This window comes from Ascaphus truei, chromosome 15, assembly GCF_040206685.1.
Source record: "Ascaphus truei isolate aAscTru1 chromosome 15, aAscTru1.hap1, whole genome shotgun sequence".
In the NCBI taxonomy this organism is placed as follows: Eukaryota; Metazoa; Chordata; class Amphibia; order Anura; family Ascaphidae; genus Ascaphus; species Ascaphus truei.
The window spans coordinates 9,617,029-9,644,486 of record NC_134497.1 but is presented as its reverse complement, the minus strand read 5'-3'; the positions used below and the strand labels follow the sequence as shown (position 1 = coordinate 9,644,486).

The window sequence follows — 27,458 nt, the reverse complement described above, 5'->3', positions numbered from 1 at the left end:
CTCCCCTTCACCTCCCCTCCGCCCCCCCTTCACCTCCCCTCCGCCCCCCCTTTACCTCCCCTTCACCTCCCCTCCGCCCCCCCTTCACCTCCCCCTCCGCCCTCCCCCCCTCCCTTCACCTCCCCTCCGCCCTCCCCCCCTCCCTTCACCTACCCTCCGCCCTCCCCCCTCCCTTCACCTCCCCTCCGCCCTCCCTTCACCTCCCCTCCGCCCTCCCTTCACCTCCCCTCCGCCCCCCTTTCACCTCCCCTCCGCCCCCCTTTCACCTCCCCTCAACACCCCTTTCACCTCCCCTCACCACCCATCCTCCTCACCTCCCCTCCGCCCCCTTCACCTCCCCTCCGCCCCCTTCACCTCCCCTCACCACCCCCCCACCACCCCTCCGACCTCACCTCCCCTCCTTCAATGCCTTTCGTCCGCCCTCCTGCCTCTGCCCCTTCACCTCCCCTCCACCCCCCCTTCACCTCCCCTCCACCCCCCCTTCACCTCCCCTTCACCTCCCCTCCACCCCGCTTCACCTCCCCTCCACCCCCGCTTCACCTCCCCTCCACCCCCCCGCTTCACCTCCCCTCCGCCCTCCCTTCACCTCCCCTCCGCCCTCCCTTCACCTCCCCTCCGCCCCCCTTTCACCTCCCCTCACCATCCCCCCCCCTCACCACCCATCCTCCTCACCTCCCCCTCCGCCCCCCTTCACCTCCCCTCACCACCCCCCACCCCCCCTCCGACCTCACCTCCCCTCCTTCAATGCCTTTCGTCCACCCTCCTGCCTCTGCCCCTTCACCTCCCCTCCACCCCCCCCTTCACCTCCCCTCCACCCCCCCTTCACCTTCCCTCCACCCCCGCTTCACCTCCCCTCCACCTCCCCTCCACCCCCGGTTCACCCCCGGTTCACCTCCCCTCCACCCCCGCTTCACCTCCCCTCCACCCCTACCTTCACCTCCCCTCCACCCCCACATTCACCGCCCCCCTCCACCTCCACCCCCCCTTACAACCTCCCACCTTCCCACCACCTTCCCCCCCTTCCCACCACCTTACCCCCCTTCCCACCACCTCCCCCCTTCCCACCTTCCCACCTTCCCACCACCTCCCCCCCTTACCACCACCCCCCCTTCACCTCCCCTTCATCTACCCTCACCCCCCCCTTCACCTCCCCCCCAGCCCCCCACCTCCACCTTTCCCACCTACCCCCTCCGTCCCCCCCCTCTTCACCTCCCCTCCGCCCCCCCTCCGACCTCACCTCCCCTCCTTCAATGTCTTTCGTCAGCCCTCCTGCCTCTGCCTTTCGCCCACCCGCACTTCTGCCTTTCACCCGCCCCACCGCTCACACCCCTGCGCCACACAGCCGCCGCACGCACTCAACAGACACCCGCCACTCGACACACACCCCGCCGCCTCTCACCCACCCCACACACTCGACACACACCTGCCGCATCCTGCCCCTACGCAACAATATCACTGACCAGCTGTCACCCGCACTCGCCACACACACACGCCGCCTCACACCCTAGCAGGACCCCGACCCACAACCAGCACTCACTACCCCACGCGCCACCTGTACTGAACACCCACCTGCCGCCTCACACACGCTCACACCCTAGCAGGACACACGCCTCACATTTTCACATCACTTATGTCACCAAAATATACATTGTACTGTGGTGTGTTTACAATAAACCATTTTTATACAACATCGTATTACATTTTATTCCATCTTCTTTTCAACATTATTATCCAACCTTTCCAACAAATAGTTCACCTATTGTTCCACGATTTATAAATAATACTACCTATTATGCATTTACATCCCGGGCAACGCCGGGTCTCTCAGCTAGTGTGTATATAAGCATTAAATATGTGTGTAAGTAATTTTATGTTAAAGTGTGTGTGTCTATATATATATATATATATATACTCTATAAATACAGCAGGGCCCCGCTTTTTCGGCGATCTGCTGATACGGCGGCACCGACATCTTTAATTCCGAGTCGCGCATGCGCAGAACTGAAAATCGCCGGATCCGCTTTCCGGCGATTTTCACAATACGAACGGAACCCGCCGTATTCCCCGGGGCCCTGCTGTACGTATAATAATAATAATAATAATAACAATAGCATGTTCATGTATAGCGCTGCTAGTTTTATGTATCGCTTTACAGAGACATTTTGCAGGCGCAGGTCCCTGCCCCGTCGAGCTTACAACCTATGTTTTTGGTGTCTGAGGCACAGGGAGATAAAGTGACTTGCCCAAGGTCACAAGGAGCCGACACCGGGAATTGAACCAGGCTCCCCTGCTTCACACTCCATGCCAGTCAGTGTCTTTACTCACTGAGCCGCTCCTTCTATGCTGTGTTAGTGTGTTTGTCATGTATGTGTGTGTGGTGTAATGTAAATACTGTATACTATTAGCCAGTATCTCCTTACTGCAGTGCATGACCTCCACCCATCTCCAGCAATCAGGGGGTTAAAGACAGGAGACTCAGGGAGAGTGAAGTGACCGCCGCCCCCCCCTCCTCCCTCGCTGTCCCTCTTGTCCTCATTGTGAATAAAAATAGCCCTTTGTGAAGGGTCTGAAGGGGGGGGGGGGAGGAGAGGGGTAAGCTTTTGTGAACTGAGCCAGTCTTTCCTGAGGCAGGAACACAGCTTTGTCCATGCGGTAACCCAACTCCTGCAGCTTCTGACTGTAACTGTGCCAGTGCAATGTCTCCACTTCCAAATTTCCACTGTAATTCTGTCAATATGAGGGTACTCATTTGTCTTTTTTATTAAAGAGTAATGTTGTTGTTTTTAGACAATGTGAGTTATTCATCAAGCTGCGATAGTGCCAGTCGGGGCATTAGCGCTCGGAAACTCACATTAAAGTCAATTATGGGATTCTGTGCCCTGATCGGCACTATCGCAGTGGAATGAATAGCCCCAATGATACCAACCAGAGATAGAGAAGGAAGAATAATAGTGAAAGATAAACTGACCAAGCAATATACATGTGTAACCCTTCATTATTTTACCCCAGACTATATAACCTGTCACTGAGGTGGGGGGCCTGAGTCCTGTAACTTGGGGTGTACCTCTTATAGTGGGTGGTACACAGGGTGGGAAGCAGGGGTAATTAGACACAACAAAACGGTAAGGAATTATAACACACTTTATATTACTTTATCTATCATTTTGAACAGGGATACATACACAGGGCTACCACATAACCACACAATATTTCTGCAATCCTACTAAAACAAATCACTAACGCTGCACCTCTGTCTTTATATATTTTACAGTCACTGCATATTAGTTACTACAAAAAACAAAACACAAAGGGAGCCCAGAGCTACATCCAATAGGACAAAAAATACAAAGTGAAATACCTATATATTCATACTTTATCTCTTGAAAAAGGGGTAATTTAGTTTAACCCTTTGGCCAAAGCATTATAAGCCTGCGAGCCACTTCAAGGCATGACCAGATATCGCAGGTCCTAACATTAACTGATTAAAATTCTTATTTACCTATGCAGAATTCATGCAGCTGGTTGTGACAGATCCAATGCAGATTATTCTTCCTGTAATTATACAGGTAAATAAGAATTTTAATCAGTTAGTGTTAGGACCTGCAATATCTGGTCATGCCTTGAAGTGGCTCGCAGGCTTATAATGCTTTGGCCAAAGGGTTAAACTAAATTACCCCTTTTTCAAGATATATATATATATATATATATATATATATATATATATATAGTTATTTCACTGTGTATTTTTGTCATATTGGATGTAGCTCTGGGTTCCCTTTGTGTTTTTTTTTTAGTATACAGTGCCACGTTCAGTAGCGCTCATTTTGACACAAATACATATATATATTTATTTTTTATTTCTGTGGTAATTTTGGGGGGTTTATGAGCTTACTGGGTATCTGTGTGTTTACTGCCTATTAGTTCAGATACCCTGTTGATCAGACAGGGTACTTGTACAATAACCTTTCGTTGGAGTTCTGGATTTACACAGATGCAGGCTGCTGCTTCTTACAGTTAAGGTGAAAACATAACCTGTGTTCCAATACAGGGGCATCTCTTTCTTTCCTATGGCTGTTAAATCCTAATATTTCTCCCCTTAGCTGTTGCAGGGATCCCTGAGGTGTCACTGTACTTTGTAGCGGCCAGCAATAACCCCCAGTCTCCTCACTCCACGGATCAGTCAGGCCCTTGCAGAGTGTTCTGCAGCAGCCTCACCATATCAAAACAAACTGCCACCCCAGTCCCCTCAGCAATCCCTCTCCAACTGTCACCAACTGTCATTCCACTGGCTAAGCCCAGTCACATGGTCCAGTGGAATGTAATTCTTAACGGGGGCCATGTTCTGTGCTGACAGCAGACACAGGGGGTTACACATACATACAATCATATATACTTATATAGCATCATCTTCCTCTGCAGTTATTCCAACCGCCGGCGCATTAGGCTGCGCTGACACTTACGGCGCGCAGCGCTGACACAAGCACTTGAAGTCCGTCGCGGGAGCCCATAGTTGGTGTGACCGCGACGTCTCTACGTGGCGACCTGGCAACCCGAAGCTCTGGATACAAGTGATTTTGTCTTCGAGAGCGACGTCAGCGTGACGTCAGCGTCACGTGAGCGGTTCAGCCAATGAGGGAGAACCGCTCATGGCCACGCCTCCGCCACGAGCCCCTGTCTCCTCTCGAGGTCTCCTAAACCAAAGTGCAACTATCGCTGTGGCGACGGCGACGACGTGTGACATCATGCGGTCGCGCACCGGTCGCCGTCACTTATGGTGGGAAATGTGATATTGTGCATTATAAATAACGAGGTATGCAGTGCTACCAGCAGGAGCAATTCATTCTGCTCCATCCCGCACAGATGGACACATATGAGCGTAGTACATGGGGGAAATTGAGTTTGACAGATGCCAATTTTGCGCCACAAAAAATGCTTCTTCAGACACTTAGTACTGTAGGCCCCCGAAAATATTAAAAACAAATAAAAGCCCCCCAAAAATGTGACCTTATTAAAGCAGCCACCACCCAAGCACAAAGTCTTTATAGCATGGGCACAGCGGCACAGAGAGTGTGGGTCTGGGGGAGAATCAGGCACGACGGGCAAAGTGGACATGGGTCTGGGGGAGAATCAGGCACGACGGGCAAAGTGGACATGGGTCTGGGGGAGAATCAGGCACGACGGGCAAAGTGGACATGGGTCTGGGGGAGAATCAGGATCAAGGGCACAGTGGACATGGGTCTGGGGGAGAACCAGGCACGACGGGCAGTGAGGAGGTGGGTAAGTGCTGAAGGTCCTTGACCCTTAGTTGGCACACAATCTATATAGAGCAGGGCGGAGGTGCCCATGTGAGTGGTCACACGCTGCCATGGAGAGGTCTTGTGCTGTTGGCCCTTAACAGATGCGCGTCCTGTGGCCACTGTCAGCTCAGGACATGTGCAGTATGTGTGGGTGTTTGCACGGTGAGCGGGCAATACTATTCGTAGCTGCAGTGTCCAGCGGGGGAAATGCCAGGCATTAACCCCCTTTCATGCCAGAGCAGCCTGCAGTGCTGGTATGAGGTCCCCCTATTCTAACATATTGCCTCCCCGAACATATCAGGGTGTCTTCCCATGTGGCAGGACAGTAGGGGCACACGTCCCGGACAGAACAGCCAAGTAACCCACTGCAGGCCTATCTCACAGTGAAGGGGCTCATTTGTGCTTTAAATACTTCTTCTTTGTTGTTGGCATTTGCTGGTCAATAGGAATCTCAGGGTTACACAAGCCCCACTGCGACACGGGCTCAGAGGCGCGACCCCTCGGACGTTGTTCTGTGGTGTCACAGCCGGGCCCCTGACTCCGTGCCACAGTGCGATAACAATCCCCACCGGTCTTTCTTCAGACCGTACTCTATGAAACCGGCGATGTCAACAGCCCGGCAAGCGGGACTGCAAAACCAGGACCGGATCCTTATCATGCGGTGACCCCAAATCACCTGCTTTAAAAAAAAGAACACTGTTCGAATCCTCAATAACTGTCTCTTCTCCTCTGCCGGTGTCACCGCTGTCTCTTGCAGGGGGCCTGAATTTTCGTGACTGTCCCTGAAGATTAGAAAAAGTAGAATGGCACAATAAGCGGGGCCCCCCTCCCCCCGCATCTTCAGGCCCCTGGGATGCTGTTGTACCCCCCGCTAGCTTCCAGGAAAGGTTCCTGCAGGGTCCCTGCGTGATGGAGACAGTGCAGGAATTGCAGGGCTTGTGTGTGAGATTTGGAGCGATCCCAGCTTCCCAGAGCTGTCTCCAGACAGAGACAGCACTGTGCTGGTCAGAGGAAACGCTCCCACAGAGCAGCATGCCATGGTCAAGAGGACCAGGGGGTGGGGGACAGAACAGGGGCGAGAGAGGGAGAGGCATGGGAGGGGGAGACAGAGAGGAGGGGAGGGGGGAGATTCAGGGGAGAAAGAGAGAAGGGGAGAGGAGGTAGAGAGAGAAACAGGAGGGGAGGTTCAGGGGAGAAAGAGAGAAGGGGAGAGGAGGTGGAGAGTGAGTAAAGGTGCACTGAGAGAGAAAAGAGAGGTGAAGGAGAGAAGGAAAACGCAGAGCAACCAAAAGGGCTTGAAACATAGAAAGGAAAGATAGAGGGAACGAGACAAGTCTACAGAAAGGGCAAATGGGGCAAGCAGAAGTTATGATGTTATACGTGAGGAACGGAGGCAGAGACTCGGCACTAATGCACAGAATCACTGACTCCCCCCCCCCTATAATGTACAGGAACAGTGACTTACCTCCCCCCTCTGTAATGTATAAGAACAGTGACTTACCTCCCCCCTCCTCTGTAATGTATAAGAACAGTGACTTACCTCCCCCCTCCTCTGTAATGTATAAGAACAGTGACTTACCTCCCCCTCCTCTGTAATGTATAAGAACAGTGACTTACCTCCCCCCTCCTCTGTAATGTATAAGAACAGTGACTTACCTCCCCCCTCCTCTGTAATGTATAAGAACAGTGACTTACCTCCCCCTCCTCTGTAATGTATAAGAACAGTCACTTACCTCCCCCCTCCTCTGTAATGTATAAGAACAGTGACTTACCTCCCCCTCCTCTGTAATGTACAGGAACAGTGACTTACCTCCCCCCTCCTCTGTAAAGTATAAGAACAGTGACTTACCTCCCCCCTCCTCTAATGTATAAGAACAGTGACTTACCCCCCTGTAATGTACAGGAACAGTGACTTACTCCCCCCCTCCTCTGTAATGTATAAGAACAGTGACTTACCCCCCTCCTCTAATGTATAAGAACAGTGACTTACCTCCCCCTCCTCTGTAATGTATAAGAACAGTGACTTACCTCCCACCTCCTCTGTAATGTATAAGAACAGTGACTCCCCCCCCATCCTCTGTAATGTATAAGAACAGTGACTTACCTTCCCCTCCTCTGTAATGTATAAGAACAGTGCCTTACCTCCCCCTCCTCTGTAATGTATGAGAACAGTGACTTACCTCCCCCTCCTCTGTAATGTATAAGAACAGCGACTTACCCCCCTCCTCTAATGTATAAGAACAGTGAATTACCTCCCCCTCCTCTGTAATGTATAAGAACAGTGACTTACCTCCCCCTCCTCTGTAATGTATAAGAACAGTGACTTACCTCCTCCCTCCTCTGTAATGTATAAGAACAGTGACTTACCCCCCATCGTCTGTAATGTATAAGAACAGTGACTTACCTCCCCCTCCTCTGTAATGTACTGGAACAGTGACTTACCCCCCCTCCTCTGTAATGTATAAGAACAGTGACTTACCCCCCTCCTCTAATGTATAAGAACAGTGACTTACCTCCCCCTCCTCTGTAATGTATAAGAACAGTGACTTACCCCCCCATCCTCTGTAATGTATGAGAACAGTGACTTACCTCCTCCTCCTCTGTAATGTATAAGAACAGTGACTTATCTCCCCCCTCCTCTGTAATGTATAAGAACAGTGACTTACCTCCCCCCTCCTCTGTAATGTATAAGAACAGTGACTTACCCCCTATAATGTACAGGAACAGTGACTTACCTCCCCCCTCCTCTGTAATGTATAAGAGCAGTGACTTATCCCCCCCCCCTTACAATGTACAGGATAGTGACTTCCTACACCCCCACCCTATAATGTACAGGATAGTGACTTATTATTCCCTCCCGCCCCCCCTATAATGTACAGGTTCAGTGACATTTCCCCCCAAATAGTGAGCTATTCCCCTTCCCCCCAATAATGTACAGGATAGTGAGTTATTGCCACCCCCCTATAACATACAGGACGGTTACTTATTTGCTCCCCCTATAGAATAGGACATGTATGGTATGTGCACAGAGCTGTGAATCAAACAGTAGCTGCTTTACGGGTATAACACAGCAGTGAATGTGAGAAGCACAGGGTTTGGAATCAGGGTCTGGGGTCTCTGTGTCGCCCCCCTCCCTGCCCCCCTGGGATGTGCGGGCAGTGAGACAGGCGCTGACGGGGGCTCTCTGGGATTCGGTCTGGGAGCCGCCTGACTCCGCTGGAGGTGCGGTTTCCTCATTAGGGACCCCACCCAAAGCAGCCAGAGACTCACGGAGAAGGGGGGGGGGGCTTTCCCCTCTAAGCATTTAACCCTTTTTGGTCCTTTAGTGCTAAAGCAGTTGTTTGTATGTATGTCTTTATTGATATAGCGCCATTAGTGTACATAGCGCTTCACAGCAGTAATACACGTGACAATCATATAAATAACAAATAATATAAATAACACATAAAGGGAATAAGTGATCAGACATAAAAGTCACATTAAGGAAGAGGAGTCCCTGCTCGGAAGAGCTTACAATCTAATTGGTAGGTAGGAGGAACGTACAGAGACAGTAGGAGGGAGTTCTGGTAAGTACGAGGTAAGTTAAGGTTTATGTACGTTGAACCTCAAAGCAGCAGCAATGCTCAGGATGTGTCCTTTACAATGCTGCAATATAAAGCTGTGCAGTGTATGACTGATCATTGCCAAGCACCAAGCGCTTCTACATGGGAAAATTAGTACTACAGCCCAGATGCTAATACCCCCTATCTATACCACATACCTCCTATCCTTCCCACATACCCCCTATCCCATATCAAATACCCCCTGTCCCATCCCACATACCCCCTGTCCCATCCATCATACCCTTTGTCCATCCCTCACACTCTCTGTCCATCCCTCATCCCCTCTGTCCATCCCACATACCCCCCAGTCCATCCCACATACTCCTGGTCTGTCTCACATACTTCCAGTCTCTCCCACATACCCCTGGTTCATCCTACATACCCCTGGTTCATTCTACACCCCCCCAGTCCATCCATCATCATCCCTGTCCACCCTACATGGTTCTTCCCACATACCCCTTGTTTATCCCAGATACCCCCAGTCCATCTGATATACCTTATAACCCCGGTCCATCCCACATACAGCTGGTCCAGTTCATCCTACATACTCTCAGTTCATCCCACATATCGCTGGTCCAGTTCATCCTACATACTCCCAATTGATCCAAAATACCACGTGTCCATCCCATTTACTTCATAACCCCCGATTCAACATAACCCTTGTTCATCCCATATACCCCCAGTCCATCCCATTTACGTTATACCACCATTCCATCCCTCATACCCCGTTCCATCTCACATACTCCTGGTCCATACCCCCTGTCTGTCCCACATACTCCCGGTCTGTCCCACATACTCCCGGTCTGTCCCACATACTCCCGGTCTCTCCCCCATACCCATGGTTCTTCCTACATACCCCCAGTCCATCCTACATACCCCTGGTTCATCCCACCCCCACCCCCCTCCCCCAGTCCATTCCTCATCCTCCCTGTTCACCCCACATAACCCTGGCCGATCCCAAATAGCCCCGGTCCATCATTCTAAACCCGGGTTCATCCCACGTACTCGAAGTTCATCCCACATACCCCCAGTCCATCCCATTTACCGTATTACCCCTGTCCATCCCACATATCCCCAGTCCATCCCATTTACTGTATTACCCCTGTCCATCCCACATACTCCTAATTACTAACCCCTGCATGGGGCAGACTCTGCTGTATCTTGGCACTCATGTTATCCCTCCAAACGTCTGAACATTGCTGGCACATCCAGCACAGCAAGTGTTAAGTCATTTTTTTCTCGTGCAAAGAGCTGTGTGAAGGGACCAAGACATGTTTAGAGATGCTCAGCCCAACCGCGCCCTCTAACGGAGACCCTCAGTATTACACCCAGCACACATTAAATGTCCCCTAAAGATTGACCTGTACTCTCAGCTTGGGTAACATGTTGTATTATGCCTTTAATGCTCATTCTACTATATTTAAATGCTAGTGCTATTACCCTAGGATTCCCACACAGAGATGGACATTAACAAGGTTACACAGACACAAGGGACCTGCTGTGACCCGTCCAGTCTGTCCCTCTCACTGCAGGGTGACACAATGACACCGATAGGGTTTTATTACCTGCCGTTAAACGTCAGCCCCTATTTGATTCTTGGCTTTCGTTAATATTTAGGAGAACTTTATGCCTATCCCAAGCATGTCTGACTTCCCTTACTGAAGCACAAAGACTCATCCAGTCTGTCCATCCCACTGCAGGTTGACACAATGACACAGGCAGGAGAGACCTGTGTACCCATCTAGTCTGTGACAGGGTAACACAATGACCCACCCAGTCTGTTCCTCCCACAGAGACACAGTGACACAGTCAAAAGTGACTTGATTTTTTTTTTTTAGGTTCCTGGTAAATATGATACTGGAGCAATGCTCTGCAGTGTGCCTGTATGTAGCAATGCTCTGCAGCGCGTATAATAAGGTGATAGAGCAATAAACTGGAGTGAATATAAGGTGGTGGAGCAATGCTCTGTAGTGTGTATAAAGTGGTGGAGCAATGCTCTGCAGTGTGCAATAATGACAGAGCAATGCTCTGCAGTGTGTAATAAGGTGGTGGAGCAATGCTCTTCAGTATAGAATAAGGTGATGGAGCAATATTCTGTGGTTTGTATAATGTGATGCAAGAATGCTCTGCAGTGGGTAAAATGACGGAGGAATGCTCTGCAGTGGGTAGGGTGACAGGAGAATGCCCTGCATTGTGTCTGTATATTGCAATCCTCTGCACTCTGCATCTATAGCATCTAATAGCATCAATAATAGCATCAATAATAGCATAGGCGTGACGGCCGCCGCGCTGTGCACGCTGGGATTCGTAGTTTGGGACCTGACCTCGCCCGAGTGATACTGCAGCAACTGGTACTTCATAGGACTCCATATCCCAGCGGGCCGCTGTGCCTGCCTCGAAAGCGGAGGCGTCTGGGAGTTGTAGTGTCCTCCTGGCCGGGGCTGCAGGGAGAACTGCCGAGGAAGCGGCGTCCTCAGAACTACATATCCCAGGTAGCGGTGGGGGTGCGCGGACCCTCGGAATCTGGGTCCCTGGCTACAGGCTGCGGCTGGTTACAGAAGGGCGGCAGCCTGTGTGTTTGGGCGCAGGGTGAGGCCGGGGACAGGCCGGGGACAGGCCGGGGACAGGCCGGGAGGGCATCCAGGCGCCGAGGCTCCCGGGTACGGTAAGATGACGACAAAGGGGGAGGAGGTCGTGCGGATCGCCAAGAAGCTGGACAAGATGGTGGCCAAGAAAAGCACGGCGAGTCCCGGTCCACACTCCCCCCCCCCCCAAATCGGAGGGGTTTCCAGACAGGACCCCCTTACATCTGATGGACCCCATGAAACCCTGAGGGACCCTCCTGCCTGATCTCCCTGAAGCCTGAGGGACCCCCCTGCCAGAACCCCCTGAAACCTGAGGGACCCCCTGCCAGAACCCCCTGAAACCTGAGGGACCCCCCTGCCAGAACTCCCTGAAACCTGAGGGACCCCCCTGCCAGAGCTCCCTTAAACCTGAGGGACCCCCCCTGCCAGAGCTCCCTTAAACCTGAGGTACCCCCCTGCCAGAGCTTCCTTAAACCTGAGGGACCCCCCTGCCAGAGCTCCCTGAAACCTGAGGGACCCCCCTGCCAGAGCTCCCTGAAACCTGAGGGACCCCCCTGCCAGAACTCCCTGAAACTTGAGGGACCCGCCTGCCATAACCCTCTGAAACCTGAGGGACCTGTCAGGACCCCTGAAACCTGAGGCACCCCCCTGCTATGACGACCTGAAACCTGAGGGACACCCCCTGAAACCTGAGTCCACCTGCCAGGACCCCCGAAACCTGAGGGACTCTCCTGCCAGAACTCCCTGAGGGACTCTCCTGCCAGAACCCCCTGAAACATGAGGGATCCCCCCCAAATCTGGGGACCTCGAGACAGGATCTCCCAAACTTAGGCTGCGCTTATAGTGATGGCGATAGCGACGCAATGTCGCGGCAAAACTAATGCGTTGCCGCCGTTGCGTGCGCTTATAGTAAGCGCGAGGGATTGGTCGCGATCGCTGGAAGTCATCTCAATTTGATTTTCCAGCGACCGTCGCCGGCACTATAAGCGTAGCCTTAGAGAATCCCAGACAGGGGCTCCATATAACCTGGTGGATCTCAACGATGACTCCCCTCTAAACCTAAAGGACCCCAGATATGAGCCCTTGAAATATTAAGTGGCCCTAAAACCTACAGGAGCCGCTGAAGAGCTGAGCAGAGAGAACCCTCCTCTACCGTTCCCAAATTCTGGTTCTGCCTCCCAGACAACACATCCCCCAAACCTGTACCTATCTTCCACCCCCACCCCCCCATCCCCAAGGACAATTACTGGTCCCAGAATTCAGTCAGTATCTGATTTCCTGACATTCTCCCCCCCCCCCCTAAAAAAAACAAATCTGACAGATCCCCCAAAATACAACACAACCTCCTCTTAGCTGTTTCAGGACCCCAACTTCAGCCAGAGGGTTTACAGAGCAGTGTGACTGAAACATACCAAGTATTCTACGTGTGTGTTGCTGGCCCCTCTCTTTGTTGGGGTTAATCTGTAATGTTGGGGTCACGTGTCGGGGTGTCACTTCACCGTTTGATCTCTTGCAGGACGGGGCTCTGGACCTGCTCAAGGAGTTGAAGAGCATGTCTATAAATCTGGAACTACTGCAGGTAAAGTCTGGGGGCACAGAGCGTCCCCCCAAACTCACACTCCCTTGGAGACTTTCCCAGCAGCTCAATATTTGCATACTCCCTACAGTCTTCTTTTGCAGTATGTTTAGATGGGGACTGTAGGGTCTCACACTCTCCTCTCTTCCAGTCCACACGGGTGGGGATGTCTGTGAACGCGTTGAGGAAGCAGAGCAATGACGACGAGGTCATCACGCTCTCCAAATCCCTCATCAAGTCCTGGAAAAAGCTGCTGGGTGAGGAGCCTACATTTTCCACTTAGATTGCATTGAGCCTGTTCCATGCAGAGCACAGGAGGCGGGGTTAGAGCTGAACCCCTCCCATGCAGAGTACAGGAGGTGGGGCTGCAGAGCTGAGCCCCTCCCATGCAGAGCACTGGAGGTGTTGTTGCAGAGCTGAGCCTCTCCCATGCAGAGCACAGGAGGTGGGGTTAGAGCTGAGCCTCTCCCATGCAGAGCATAGGAAGTGGGGTTAGAGCTGAGCCCCTCCCATGCAGAGAACAGGACGTGGGGTTGCAGAGCTGAGCCCCTCCCATGCAGAGCACAGAACGTGGGGGTTAGAGCTGAACCCCTCCCATGCAGAGCACAGAAGGTGGGGGTTAGAGCTGAACCCCTCCCATGCAGAGAACAAGAGGTGGGGTTGCAGAGCTGAACCCCTCCTCCCATGCAGAGCACAGGAGGCGGGGTTGCAGAGCTGAGCCTCTCCCATGCAAAGCTTAGGAGGTGGGGTTAGAGCTGAACCCCTCCCATGCAGAGAACAGGAGGTGGGGTTAGAGCTGAGCCCCTCCCATGCAAAGCTTAGGAGGCGGGGTTAGAGCTGAACCCCTCCCATGCAGAGAACAGGCGGTAGGGTTGCAGAGCTGAACCCCTCCCGTGCAGAGCACAGGAGGTGGGGTTGCAGAGCTGAACCCCTCCCATACAGAGCACAGGAGGTGGGGTTGCAGAGCTGAACCCCTCCCATACAGAGCACAGGAGGTGGGGTTGCAGAGCTGAACCCCTCCCATACAGAGCACAGGAGTTGGGGCTTACAGAGCTTAGCCCCTCCCATGCAGAGCACAGGAGTTGGGGGTTACAAAGCTTAGCCCCTCCCATGCAGAACACAAGAGGTGGGGTTAGAGTGCCACGCCCCTCCCAAGCCGAGCACGAGATGGGGTTGGAGAGCTTGAGACCCTCCCATGCAGAACATGGTGTGTGGCCTCCATGTCTCTCCCCTGCAGACAGCTCGGAGCAGCAAGGCGAGGAGAAGCATCAGAGTTCCACCTCCCCCACCTCTTCCAAGGAGCCCAGGTATGCACAGGGAGTGGGGCTTTCCATCGTGGGCTTCCTCCCACAGGTGCATGCAGGGGGGCAGGGGCTTCCTCAAGTCCATCATCACGCTTATCTGAATTTCTCCTGCAGTTCGGCCAAGAAGAGCGAGGTCCCCAAAACTCCGGTAACCCCGAAGATGACGCGTTTCCCCCCACTCCCTGTCACCTCGGATTCCGTGCGTACGAAGTGCAGAGAGATGCTGATAGCGGCGCTGCAAACAGACGGTGCGGAGAGGCATACAGAGCGTCACCCCTCCACTATATACCTGCAGAGCATCACCCCATTAACCCCTTCCCTGCAACATCTACAAATCCAGTGCTAACTCCTACTTTGCTTCTCTCTCTCTTCCTATTCTTTCACTCTCTGTCTGTCTCATTGATTCTCTGTCGCCTCTCTCTCTCTGTCATCGCACTCTCTGGATAAGAGCTGTGAGTTTCTCCAGGTGGGCACTCCTCACTTCAGAGTATTGTGTGCAGCGCAGCTTGAAGTGTGTTTCATCTTCCACCTCTCCTGGCTCCCATCGCTCTTCTCCCGGGGCTTCCAGTTCTGTCTGTGTCTCGCACACCTCTCCTAGCTCACATCGCTGGCACTGTCTCACCTCCCGGGGCTTCCAGTTCTGTCTGTGTCTGCCTGTGTCTCACACACCTCTCCTAGCTCACATTGCTGGCACAGTCTCATCTCCCGGGGCTTCCAGTTCTGTCTGTCTGCCTGTGTCTCTCACACACCTCTCCTAGCTTACATCGCTGGCACAGTCTCATCTCCTGGGGCTTCCAGTTCTCTGTCTGCCTGTTTGTATTTCCAGGCTGTGGGTGCTCATTCTGTACTTCCACGGGGTCTGTCTCTGCTTTAGGTCATTTCCCTTCAGTAGGTAGAATGCCAGGGTGTATTTTCTCTGAAGGCTGTGGTAGGTCTCCAGCTTATTTGAGCACTGGATATTATTTTCCCACATAGTCAGATACTGCTCCTTCATTTAGCTGGCGATTGAGTTGATTTTGTTTTTTCGGCAGGCTGTTGACCTGTGTGGGGTTTTGTTCTGGGAGTGAGAGGATAAGTTGTTTGATGGCAAATGGTCTAGTGAGGAGGTCCTGGCTTCTCATTGCTCTGTAGCAGTAAGACTGTGGATGGCTGGTGTTTAGGTGAGCCCAGAATGTCAGTGCTCTCCTGTACAGTGAGCAGTAGAGGAAAGCGGCCCTGCTCAGCCCGACATGCATTGTTTGATGTACTCCTGTGTACTTAGAGAAGGTGTTTGCAGAATTACAGATGCAGTATTTTGGTTGGGCTGGTATCCCATTTTGTGGAGTCTGGGTATGTCACAGGGCCCCACACCTCGCTGACATACAGACGGATGGGTGTGTGGAGTCTGGGTATGTCACAGGACCCCACACCTCACTGCTATACAGAAGGATGGTCGTGACGATGCTGTTGAATATTTTTATCCAGACTTTTATTGGTGGCTTGAGGTGGTACAGCTGTTTTCTTATTGCATAGAATGCTCTGCGGGCTTCTCCTTCAGTGTATTTATAGCCAGGTTGAATTTCCCTGATGAGCTGATTGTCAGACCAAGGTATGTGTAGCTCGCTGTCTGTTCCAGTGCATTGTCGTCCAGTGTGAATTGCGATATGGTTGGATGTTTTTTTTTTTTTTAGATTTTTTTTCTGGAATACCATTATTCTGGTTTTGTCTAGGTTCACAGAGAGTGGCCAGATCTGGCTGAAATGTTCTAGTATTTCCAGTTTCTGTTGGAGGCCCTGTCCTGTTTGTGACAGCAGGAGCAGATTGTCTGCGTAAAGTAGAGATTTCATCTCTGTGCCAGCCAAGTTGAGCCCAGGTGCTGAGGAGGATTCTAGGGCTGCTGCAAGCTCATTGATGTATATGTTAAAAAGTGTGGGACTCAGGCTGCAGCCCTGTCTAACTCCACGGCCTTGATGGGAGAAGTCTGTCCTTTTGTTATTAAATTTCACGCAGCATTTGCTTTCAGAGTACATACTTTTGATGGTGTCGGATGTTCTCCCCCCTATTCCACTCTCTAGTATTTTCTGCAATAGACCTGGCTGTCAGATGGAGTCGAAGGCCTTTTTAAAGTCCACAAAGCAAGCAAAGATTTTGCCCTTGTTGGTGTTGTGGATGTGCTTATTGATCATGCGGTTTAGGGTATAGATGTGATCGGTGGTGCGGTGATTTGGCAGGAAGCCTGTCTGGCTCTTACTCAGTGTACACTGCTCTGTCAGGAAGGTGAGGATTCTGCTGCTCAAGATGCTGTGGGACAGTTTCCCCAGGGTGCTGCTGACACAGATGCCTCTGTAATTAGATGGGTCCAGCCTGTCTCCTTTCTTGCGAATAGGGGTTATCATTCTTTGGTTTCATAGTTCAGGGAGGTAGCCAGTAGTAAGGACCAGGTTGAACATTTTGAGTAGAGCTTCTTGTATCAATGGGATTCTGTACTTCAGCATCTCACGTAGAATGCCATCTGGTCCACTGGCTTTCTTGGTTTTAATTTTTCTTTTATTTCCTGGATTGTAATTGATTTGTCCAGAGGGTTTTGGTTATCTTTTATAATGTTCTCCAGTGTTGTATGTTTGGTGAGGATTTGTTTTTGTTCTTGTGTCAGGTTTTCTTCTGTGATTTCTTGGTAAAGGTCCTCAAAGTAGTTTTTCCAGATTCTGAACGGCCAGGTGTCTGTTATTCTGTCTTTGTATCAAGATGGTTCCAAGTTTGCCAAAAATAATTCTCATCCAATGCTTCTTCAATTCTTTCTAATTTTTGGCAATGTGGTTCTGTTTTGTCTTGGGGTTGTGCCTGTAGTGCTTAAGGTGTTTGTGGTACCTTGTCAATAGTTCTGTATTGTTTGGGGCTATGTGTTTTTGGTTTGACATTGTTCGTAGGCTTTTTCTAAGGGTGTTACATTATCAAACCATTTTCCTTTGATTTTGGAGTTTGTTGTTGGTCTATTACGGCTGATTTTTGTTTTTTTTCCAGGTTTGATTTTTTGCTATTAGATGGAATATTTTGTTGACATTTCTTACCACCAGGTTTACTCCGTGTTTGTTCTGATCGTAGTTTGTGTTCTGGAAGCTTTGGAGTAGGTTTCCGACTTCTGGACTGCTGATTGTTTGTGTGTATGTCGCGAGGCTCTGTTATGTCCATGTGTAGGTGACTTTCAGGCTATGAAGGTTGGAGAAGGGTTTCTTGTGTTGTTTGGTTGGTCTGGTCTGTTAATAAAGAGCAGGGTGTGATTGTGGTCTGATATGGGTGATGCTGGTGTGACTATGAAAGCACTGATGGCTTGTGGGTCTATGTCAGTGATTGCGTAATCCACTACGCTGCTGCCCAGCACAGAGCTGTATGTGTATCTGCACAAAGAGTCTCCCCCTTGTCCGTCCATTGGTTATGTACAGTCCCAGACCGCGACACAGGTTCAGCAGCTCTTTACCACTCTTGTTTATTGTGCTCTCATAGCTGTTTGTTTGGAGTGTCACAGAGCTATGACAGTACATGTTATTTCCAAAGATGTAGTTATTTCCATCTGTAGATATGTAGTCCTGTTCTGGCGTTGAGGTCTCCACATATCTGCATTTTGACCAGGGTCTGAAAGTGAATTGCCTCTGTCTGCAGGATCACAAAGATGTCTGGCTTGTAGTATGAGGAGTCGGAGGGGGGATGTACATAGGTATATGTCATATCGATGGTTGAGCATGGAGCCTTTTATTTGTAGTCACCTGTGGGTATATCCTCTTCTAATTGGGTTTATTTGGCTTTTAAGCTCCTCCTTATACCATATTATGATTGCGCCTGAATGGCGGCCTCGTTTCACACCTCTGTGTTTTTGGGCAGGTAGTAGGAGCTCCCTGTAACCCATAGGTATGAGAGACGTCTCCTCTGATTGGATCCATGTTTCGTGTAGGATAAAAATGTCTGATTTCATCAAATTGTTTATAAAGTGGGTCTTGTGTTTTAGACTCAAAAGCTGAAGCATTCAGGCCCTGAATGTTCCAGCTGCTAATTTGAAAAGATCCCATCTTTGATAGCTTATACCTTTTCAGTGAGCTCCTTTTGAAAGTTTAAAAAAAAAAAAAAGATTTTAGTGACTAGTCTTTGTTGATAAATGTGGGTGCATTCCTAGTACTTATGTACGTCTCTATCTTGCACTGTATATGTGATGCAGCAAGAAAGAGAGCGCAAACCTTAACACTTGGGTGGTTGATTGATAATACAGCGAACACTATAATATAAAGTGCTAGTGATAATCGCCATATGGAGAGAGGTGCAGCTGGTAGAAGGGTGTTTCTCAACACCCTTAATTAGAATCACAGCAAGAACTTCCAAAGTGCAAACTCTCCTCATGTGCAGGAAAAAATATATAGCATTAAGCAAGTGAATACACAGTGTTGAGTGAATAAAATTCTTACATTTCCACTCATGTTGTGGGTGGAGGTGAAATTCAAAGTTTTTGAATGTTAAAATGCTGTCAGATTGCATCTGATCTGTGTCGTAAGTTGAGAGAACGGTATCTCCACAAAGTCATACAATAAAAGAGAAAATATACAGTACAGAACAGTTTTTATGAATATAAAGGTGAGCAGTGAGCCCATACAAACTCACATGCTCTACGATAAAAATGAGCGTTTTGACCACGCTGGGTCCACGATGTCGGCGTCCTGCTATCACACGGATGGTGGCTGGTAACATGCGACGGTCCTCGGTCTAGCGGAGAGTCACACTTCCGGGTCTCCCCGGTGGATGGCGTCGACAGAGCCAATAGGAGCCCTCAATTCGGCTACAGCTTCTGCACTCACAACGCTCGTAGTATCACAGGATCAACCTACGTGTTTCGTTCCACTGCGGGAACTTCCTCAGGGGTGCCGTAATAGTCCATAAGACACTGGTCTGATATATATACTCGCCAAAGTCAACGTCACGACACAAGGGCCGGCGCAAATCTTAATTGACAGAAAAATGTAACAAACAAAATGCAACATTTGGGAAACTAACAGGACAAGCTACACTAACTCAATGTGTATTGGACATATGGATCATTCTATGGAGAGAACAGACACCAATTAAAAATTTGTCACAAAATAGAAACAATCGGAGGGAATAATTCTCATCAAGGATGAGACCATTGATCGTGGAATAATTAAGATCCATAAATATATGTAATGCAATAACAAAAATAATATAAAAATATATAAAATGGTACAAAAGATTAAATAAAGAACACTTGCTAAAGATGAACGCAGATAATGTTCAATCAAAAAGGAATTCCGATCTATCTCTATATTAAGATCTTGAGGTTTGAGAGTTTTTAATTTCTTGTTGGGAAACATCCAGGATTCTGTTCCCTCCTTTCCAATGTGATTTTACTTGGTCAATACCTAAATACGGGAGACTTATGGGATGCGGCTTGTGGAAAAGTTTAAAATGTAAAGACACGTTACGACTTTCTAAGCCCAAAGTGATGTTCCTGATGTGCTCCAGGATCCTGACTCTTAACGCTCGTATAGTCCGGCCGACATATTGTAACCCAGACGGACAACTTGGTAAATAATCAACTGATGTGCTTTTAAAACTTATGAAACTTTTAATCTTGAAAGTCTCCTCGGTGGAATTTGATGCTATGGAAAAGATACATAGATGACATACTGTTTATCTGGGAAGGTACAGTTGAGGCACTACCGTAATTCATCTTCTATCTAAATAGAAATACATTGCATTACATCTAAATATTGCATTACATATTTATGGATCTTAATTATTCCACTATCAGTGGTCTCATCCTTGATGTGGATTATTCTCTCTGATTTTGTTTTTATTTTGTGACAAATTTTTAATTGGTGTCTGTTCTCTCCATAGAATGATCCATATGTCCAATACACATTGAATTAGTGTAACTTGTCCTGTTACAGTTTCCCAAATGTTGCATTTTGTTTGTTAAATTTTTCTGTTCAATTAATGTTTGCGCCGCCCCTTGCGTTGTGATGTTGACTTTGGGGACTATATATCAGATCAGTGTATTATGGACTATTACGGCACCCCTGAGGAAGTTCCCGCAGTGGAACGAAACGCGTAGGGTGATCCTGTGATACTACGAGCGTTGTGAGTTCTGTGCTCCCTGCACAAGCTGTAGCTGAATTGAGCGGTCCTGTTGACTTTGTCGACGCCGTGATGTCATCCACCAGGGAAACCCAGAAGTGTGACTCTACGCAAGACCAAGGACAGCCGAGTGTTACCAGCTACCATCCACCATCCGTGTGATAGCAGAACACCGACATTGGGGACCCAGAGTCGTCAAAACGCTCATTTTTATCGTGGAGCATGTGAGTTTGTATGGGCTCACTGCTCACCTTTATATTCATAAAAAAAACTGTTCTGTGCTGTATATTTTCTCTTTTATTGTATGACTTTGGGGAGTTCTTGATCTCTCAACCTACGACACAGAGCTTTTTAACATTCAAAAACGTTGACTTTCACCAGAGCGTAAATGTAAGAATTTTATTCACGCAACACTGTGTTTTCACTTGCTTAATGCTATATATTTTTTCCTACATATGAGGAGAGTTTGCGCTTTGGAAGTTCTTGCTGTGACTGCATATGTGGTGTATGCTTGTTTATGGTAATGATGTTGCTAGAATTTTGCATACTTACATCAGTCTCTGTCTCTCTCTGTCTCTCTCTCTCTGTCTCGTTTCCCTCCCTCCCTACCTTTGTTGTCTCCCTCTCTCGTGTCTCTCTCGTGCCTCTCTCTCGTGTCTCTCTCGTGTCTCTCTCGTGCCTCTCTCGTGTCTCTCTCGTGTCTCTCTCGTGCCTCTCTCGTGTCTCTCTCCCTCTCTCCCTCTCTCGTTTCTCTCTCTCCCTCTCTCGTTTCTCTCTCTCCCTCTCTCGTTTCTCTCTCTCCCTCTCTCGTTTCTCTCTCTCCCTCTCTCGTTTCTCTCTCTCCCCCTCTCGTTTCTCTCTCTCCCTCTCTCGTTTCTCTCTCTCCCTCTCTCGTGTCTCTCTCTCCCTCTCTCGTGTCTCTCTCTCCCTCTCTCGTGTCTCTCTCGCCCTCTCTCGTGTCTCTCTCTCCCTCTCTCGTGTCTCTCTCTCCCTCTCTCCCTCTCTCGTGTCTCTCTCTCCCTCTCTCGTGTCTCCCTCTCTCGTGTCTCTCTCTCCCTCTCTCGTGTCTCTCTCTCCCTCTCTCGTGTCTCTCTCTCCCTCTCTTGTCTCTCTCTCCCTCTCTTGTGTCTCTCTCTCCCTCTCTTGTGTCTCTCTCTCTCTCTTGTGTCTCTCTCTCCCTCTCTTGTGTCTCTCTCTCTCTCTTGTGTCTCTCTCTCCCTCTCTTGTGTCTCTCTCTCTCTCTTGTGTCTCTCTCCCTCTGCCTCTCTCTCTCTCTGCCTCTCTCTCCCTCTGCCTCTCCCTCTGCCTCTCTCTCCCTCTGTCTCTCCCTCTGTCTCTCTCTCTCCCTCTGCCTCTCTCTCCCTCTGTCTCTCTCTCTCCCTCTGTCTCTCTCTCTCCCTCTGCCTCTCTCTCCCTCTACCTCTCTCTCCCTCTGCGCCTCTCTCCCTCTACCTCTCTCTCCCTCTACCTCTCTCTCCCTCTACCTCTCTCTCTCTCTCTGCCTCTCTCTCTCTCTCTCTGCCTCTCTCTCCCTCTGCCTCTCTGTCTCTCTGTCTCTCTCTCCCTCTCTCTCCTCTCCTTCCTCATGCAGGTGATCACATCACAATCGGTGCAGACTGTGAGCTGTTAGCAGCAGAGATAGAAGAGGATATCCTTTTTGCTGTGGGGAGTGAGCGAGGCTGTGGGGAGAGGGGGAAGCATGAGATTTTCGGTCCCAAACAGCAGGGGTTTCCGTGGGGAATAGGAGCAGCGCCGCTTCATACCCACGCGCACGCCCGTGTGTCGATTCCTTAGCTCCCCTCACTTGTTTTTCGGGAGGTGCAGAACACGGACATGAAGTACAAGAACCGAATCCGGAGCCGAATCTCAAACCTCAAAGACGGCAGGAATCCGGATCTGAGAAAGAATGTCCTCTGCGGAGCTATAACTCCGGAGCAGATAGCAGTCATGAGCTGCGAGGTGAGGGGGGGGGGGAGCACAGAGGGAAGGAGAGGAGGACGAGAGACGGAAAGAGGGGAGCACAGAGGGATGGAGACATAGCCCCCCCCCCCCCCCGAGCATATCTCTGTCATGAGGTGAGGGGGGGGGAGCACAGAGGGAAGGAGAGGAGGACGAGAGACGGAAAGAGGGGAGCACAGAGGGATGGAGACATAGCCCCCCCCCGAGCATATCCCTGTCATGAGCTGTGAGGAGTGGAGAGAGACGGGGGGAGCACAGAGGGAAGGAGAGGAGGACGAGAGACGGAAAGGGGAGCACAGTGGGATGGAGACATAGCCCCCCCCCCCCGAGCATATCCCTGTCATGAGCTGTGAGGTGAGGGGGGGGGAGCACAGAGGGAAGGAGAGGAGGGCACGAGACGGAAAGAGGGGAGCACAGAGGGATGGAGACATAGCCCCCCCGAGCATATCAATGTCATGAGCTATAAGGAGTGGAGAGAGAGAGGGGGGGAGCACAGAGGGAAGGAGAGGAGGACGAGAGACGGAAAGGGGAGCACAGTGGGATGGAGACATAGCCCCCCCCCCCCGAGCATATCCCTGTCATGAGCTGTGAGGTGAGGGGGGGGGAGCACAGAGGGAAGGAGAGGAGGGCACGAGACGGAAAGAGGGGAGCACAGAGGGATGGAGACATAGCCCCCCCGAGCATATCAATGTCATGAGCTATAAGGAGTGGAGAGAGAGAGGGGGGGAGCACAGAGGGAAGGAGAGGAGGACGAGAGACGGAAAGAGGGGAGCACAGAGGGATGGAGACATAGCCCCCCGCCCTCCCCGAGCATATCCCTGTCATGAGCTGTGAGGTGAGGAGGGGGGGAGCACAGAGGGAAGGAGAGGAGGACACGAGACCGAAAGAGGGGAGCACAGAGGGATGGAGACATAGCCCCCCCCCCCCCGAGCATATCCCTGTCATGAGCTGTGAGGAGTGGAGAGAGACACAGAGCGGGAACACCAACCGAGGAGAGCGTGGAGCCCGGCGCATATCCCTGTTGTGAGCTGCGAGGTGAAGGGGGAGAGAGACGAGAGAGGGGGGAGCACAGAGAGGGAAGGAGGCACGGAGAGGGGGGAAGGAGTGCACAGGGGTCAGGCTTTTATCTGTCTTCCTGCGCTGACAGGAAATGGCCAGCAACGAGCTGAAGGAGATGAGGAAAGCGATGACTAAGGCGGCCATCCAGGAGCATCAGATGGCGAAGACAGGAGGGACGCAAACTGACCTGTTCACCTGCGGCAAGTGCAAGAAGAAGAACTGCACATACACGCAGGTATTGCCCCCGCCTGCTCCTCTATGCAGTTACACAGTATGAGAGTGTGTATCTTCCCCCCCCCCCCCCCACCCACCACCTTCTCTTCCTGCCCCCGTTCGGAGCCCCGGCGGGGCCCGAGAGTGTATCGCCCGCTCGTCTCTTCCTGCCTCACTCCCGGTGTCGCTCTCAGGTGCAGATTCGAAGCGCTGACGAGCCGATGACAACGTATGTCGCGTGCAACGAATGCGGGAACCGCTGGAAGGTGAGCGCTTTGATCCGCGTCGCCTCCTCAAACCCTGAGCTTCCTCCTCTGCAGCTGAGGCTCAGGGAAGTGAAGGGACTTAGTGGTGTGTGTGTGTGTGTGTGTGTGTGTACTGCAGTGAGTCCCAAACCGAGGTGTCCCACTCCAAAGGCAAGTATGTAAGCAGATCCAATGTATGTGTGCAGCAGAGCTGTCTTCGGGAAATCCAGCAAGTGTAATGTATTATAATGTAACAAACATTGTTTTTGTTTCTATAGCAACCATTTACAAAGTCACGTCCCCTTCCCCATGTGAAATAGGCTCTGGCACACCCCTTTTTGAGCCCTGCCCTCTTATTGTGCACCAATTGTATCTAGTGACTGCCTGGTAACGTGATCTTCCCCACAGAACTTTGCATCTTTGGTCCTCTTCTGCTCCACTGACATCCATTTAGTGAACCCCCGACTCGAATCTTCGCCGATCGATCGGCAACTTAGCTAATTACTTATCACTGTGTGGATTGTATTGATGCACATATCCAAACGGGGGGAAAATGGCAGCTTGGACTATTAACCCCTTCACTGCCGGAGGGGTTGATACCGTATTGCAGAGAAATAAAACCACGCAGAGCAGCGAGGCTTTGCTGAGTGGCCGGCAGCAGCAGCGAGGTTTCTGACCTCCGTCCCTGAATGGGTTAATTGCGAAAATAATTCGTGCTGGATATAAAAGTTTCAGGATTTCTAACTCTGATCTTCCTTTTTTTGCAGTTTTGTTAATGACCCGCAGACCACCCGAGAGGCCCCCCCCCCACCGCACGAAGAGCAGCGCAGACCCCACCCATCTCCCCGCCCCCCACCTCCCCATTAAGTGACCATTATTCTTTTTTTTACATTTGTTTTGGTATGTATTCACAAAATGTTCATTTTTGTTAATTAAATATTAGTTTTTTTTGTTGCCATTTCTGGATTTTGGGTGTTTTTAAAATAAAAAATATATATATCTCCCTCCAATACCGGAGCTCGCCGTACAGAGCGGCAGATTTCTGTAAGGGGCCCACCCGCCTGCGCTGGTGAAGTCTGCTTGGTAAATAAGGGCCGGTGAGTCTCGCTCACCTGCAGCGGAAACGTCGTCGGGTGTGTGATCGCTGCTCGAGCAGCAGCTTACCATGGACCCGAGGTTAATTAAAAAGAAATGTGGAATTCGTGCATATGGAGACTTCCTGACGCATTTCGCGTGCACACATCGCAGGCTCAACAGCGGATCGCGGAGGACATTTGCCCACATTAAACCCCCCAGATCTGTATAAAGGAGAATGCCTTATTTAGTGATACATTTTAACACGTGTGTGTGTGTCTGTGTGTGTGTGTGTGTGTGTACATTCGTTATGTGTGCATTCTTTAATTGTTGTGACGGTAGGGGTACATTTGACTGCTTCTAATAAAGGTTAAGCCCGCCATTACCCCTACCTGTCTATAATGTGTGTTGTATATATTGCTGTGTGTGTGTGTTGTATATATCGTTGTGTTTGTGTGTGTTGTATATATTGTGGTGTGTTGTATATAATCGGTGTGTGTTGTGTGTGATGTATATATCGTGTGTGATGTATATATCGTTTTGTGTGTGTGTTGTATATATCGTTTTGTGTGTGTGTTGTATATATTGTGGTGTGTTGTATATAATCGGTGTGTGATGTATATATCGTGTGTGTTGTATATATCGTTGTGTGTGTTGTGTTGTATATATCGTTTTCTGTGTGTTGTATATATCGTTGTGTGTTGTGTAGCCTGGTCACAGCACTTCAGGAAGCAGGGGTTAACACCGTGTTCAGGAGGGAATGTTGCAAGTTTCGTGTAACTCCTTTTCATGTAACTTCATGTTGCATTTAACCCACCAATCAGGGACCAAGTAAAGCTGGAGGCACCTGCCATTGACCTTCCCTATGTGCATACATAATGTCACCATGAGGTATAACAGGTGGGGAAGGAGGCCCCTGCGTAGTCGGGGCCTGTGCCTGTTTTAGTTCAAACGCCGGTTCCAGGCAGTGGGTCCAGTTCAGTTCCTGTTAGACACTGCATGGGAGCATTACAGGGAAAATCTACTCACGGAGGTCCCTGCACCTAGGCCTGTAGGGTGTTTCCCAGTTGTAGATATTTTCCAATTAATTCATTTTTTTATTAACTTTAATTCTGTCTGGCGAATTGATCCCTGGTGTGATAGTCCTGGTTTCCCATGTCTTTTTTCTGGTGGCAGCAGTGGGATCGCTAGGCTCAGCACCAATAGTCTTCCAGGAATATCTGTCCTGAGTGAGGTCTCATTATTGAAGACCACAGAACTCAGAGTTACAACTGCTCTGGTGCTTGGACACACACCCCTTACTATTTCGGCCAAGTATCGGTCCTGGACCATGGACCGGATCGCACACCAGTGGGAGGAGTGTAGAGCACCTACCGGGAACCATGACAAGAAGCAGCAGGTCGCTGACCTGGTAGTGTATGAGGCGCAGTGGTTAGAGCTGAGGCAATGGCCAGCCCCGAGGTGGTTCCGGGTCCTTCCGGATTATGGAAATCGCCTGCCAACTCCAGCGATGAGTCGGTGGAGGCTCCCAACGGCAGAAGAAGTGCAACAGAAGTGGGTATGCCAGTGGACATCCAGGAAGACCTGGGAAGCGGGGCCTCTGCTTCCCTTGGTAGATGACTTCGTGGCTGCCTGGCCCTAGCTCTGGATGGCCCCTGGTGCCCCTTAACCCTGCAGTGCTGTTCTGGCCCCGACAGTGCGATCCTGCCCATATCGATGCGAGCTCCTGGCAGCTAGCCATCGTGCCTACTAGCATTCCTCCGGCGCCCACCGAGTTCGCCCATGAACGACGGTGCTTCAGGTGCAACCAAACAGGGCACATGAAAAGCGACTGCCCCAAGCTTCTCCGGCCCCAGGGTGCAGGGCCTGGGCAACGTACTCCAGCAGCCCAGGCAGTCACCTGGATAGGCAGCCCAAATGACCCAGCACCCTGACCTATGTTCCCGATGCCAGTTGCAGCAACACACTCCCTTGTTCCAGCCGAAGCAGCACCCCAGGTCGCCAGTCGGGCTTGGTCCCACCGATGTCCGGATCAAGCACCTCTGACCGGTGACCATTGGTATGCTGGATGCCGGCGCTGCTGTTACTCTGGTTTGGCCTCGTATGGTCGGGCCAGAGCACCTTTTACCTAGGCAGGGGATTAGGGTGACCCTGGCGGAAGGGGGAATCAAAGCCCTCGCAGGAGGCATCTGCGTTCTGCCACACCTGTGATACCTGCCACTGAGTGGGATGGCAAGGCGACTAAAAACAAAAGTGGCATTTATTGACTCAACGTATCAGGACCCCAATGGGAACTTTCTCAACAGCAAATATATAAGTGGCAAGCAAACCCAGATATACCCAATAAAGGTGCGGTGTTCTGCTCCCCTGCTGTGGATTCCTCCCCCCACCCGTGGGGCTTGTGAATCAGCTGTTGGAGGCGACTGGCTG

The 27,458-nt window shown here is 50.6% G+C and overlaps 1 protein-coding gene across 3 annotated transcripts; it reads left to right on the top strand.

Moving 5' to 3' along the window:
• Positions 1-11,397: 11,397 nt before the first annotated feature.
• On the top strand, positions 11,398-24,912 carry TCEA2 (transcription elongation factor A2). Of its 3 annotated transcripts, none has more exons than XM_075571544.1 (10): positions 11,398-11,564; positions 13,001-13,063; positions 13,212-13,317; positions 14,298-14,367; positions 14,479-14,612; positions 22,070-22,126; positions 22,283-22,437; positions 23,585-23,731; positions 23,904-23,975; positions 24,722-24,912. In XM_075571544.1, exons 2-10 carry the CDS (start codon positions 13,037-13,039, stop codon positions 24,728-24,730), a joined length of 777 nt encoding a protein of 258 aa, XP_075427659.1. In that variant the 5' UTR covers positions 11,398-11,564; positions 13,001-13,036; the 3' UTR covers positions 24,731-24,912. The 3 variants fall into 3 exon arrangements, with proteins under 3 accessions (XP_075427659.1, XP_075427658.1, XP_075427660.1); XM_075571543.1 differs by having other exon boundaries at positions 11,398-11,641; XM_075571545.1 differs by lacking the exon at positions 11,398-11,564 and adding an exon at positions 11,663-11,931.
• The last annotated feature ends 2,546 nt before the right edge of the window (positions 24,913-27,458 follow it).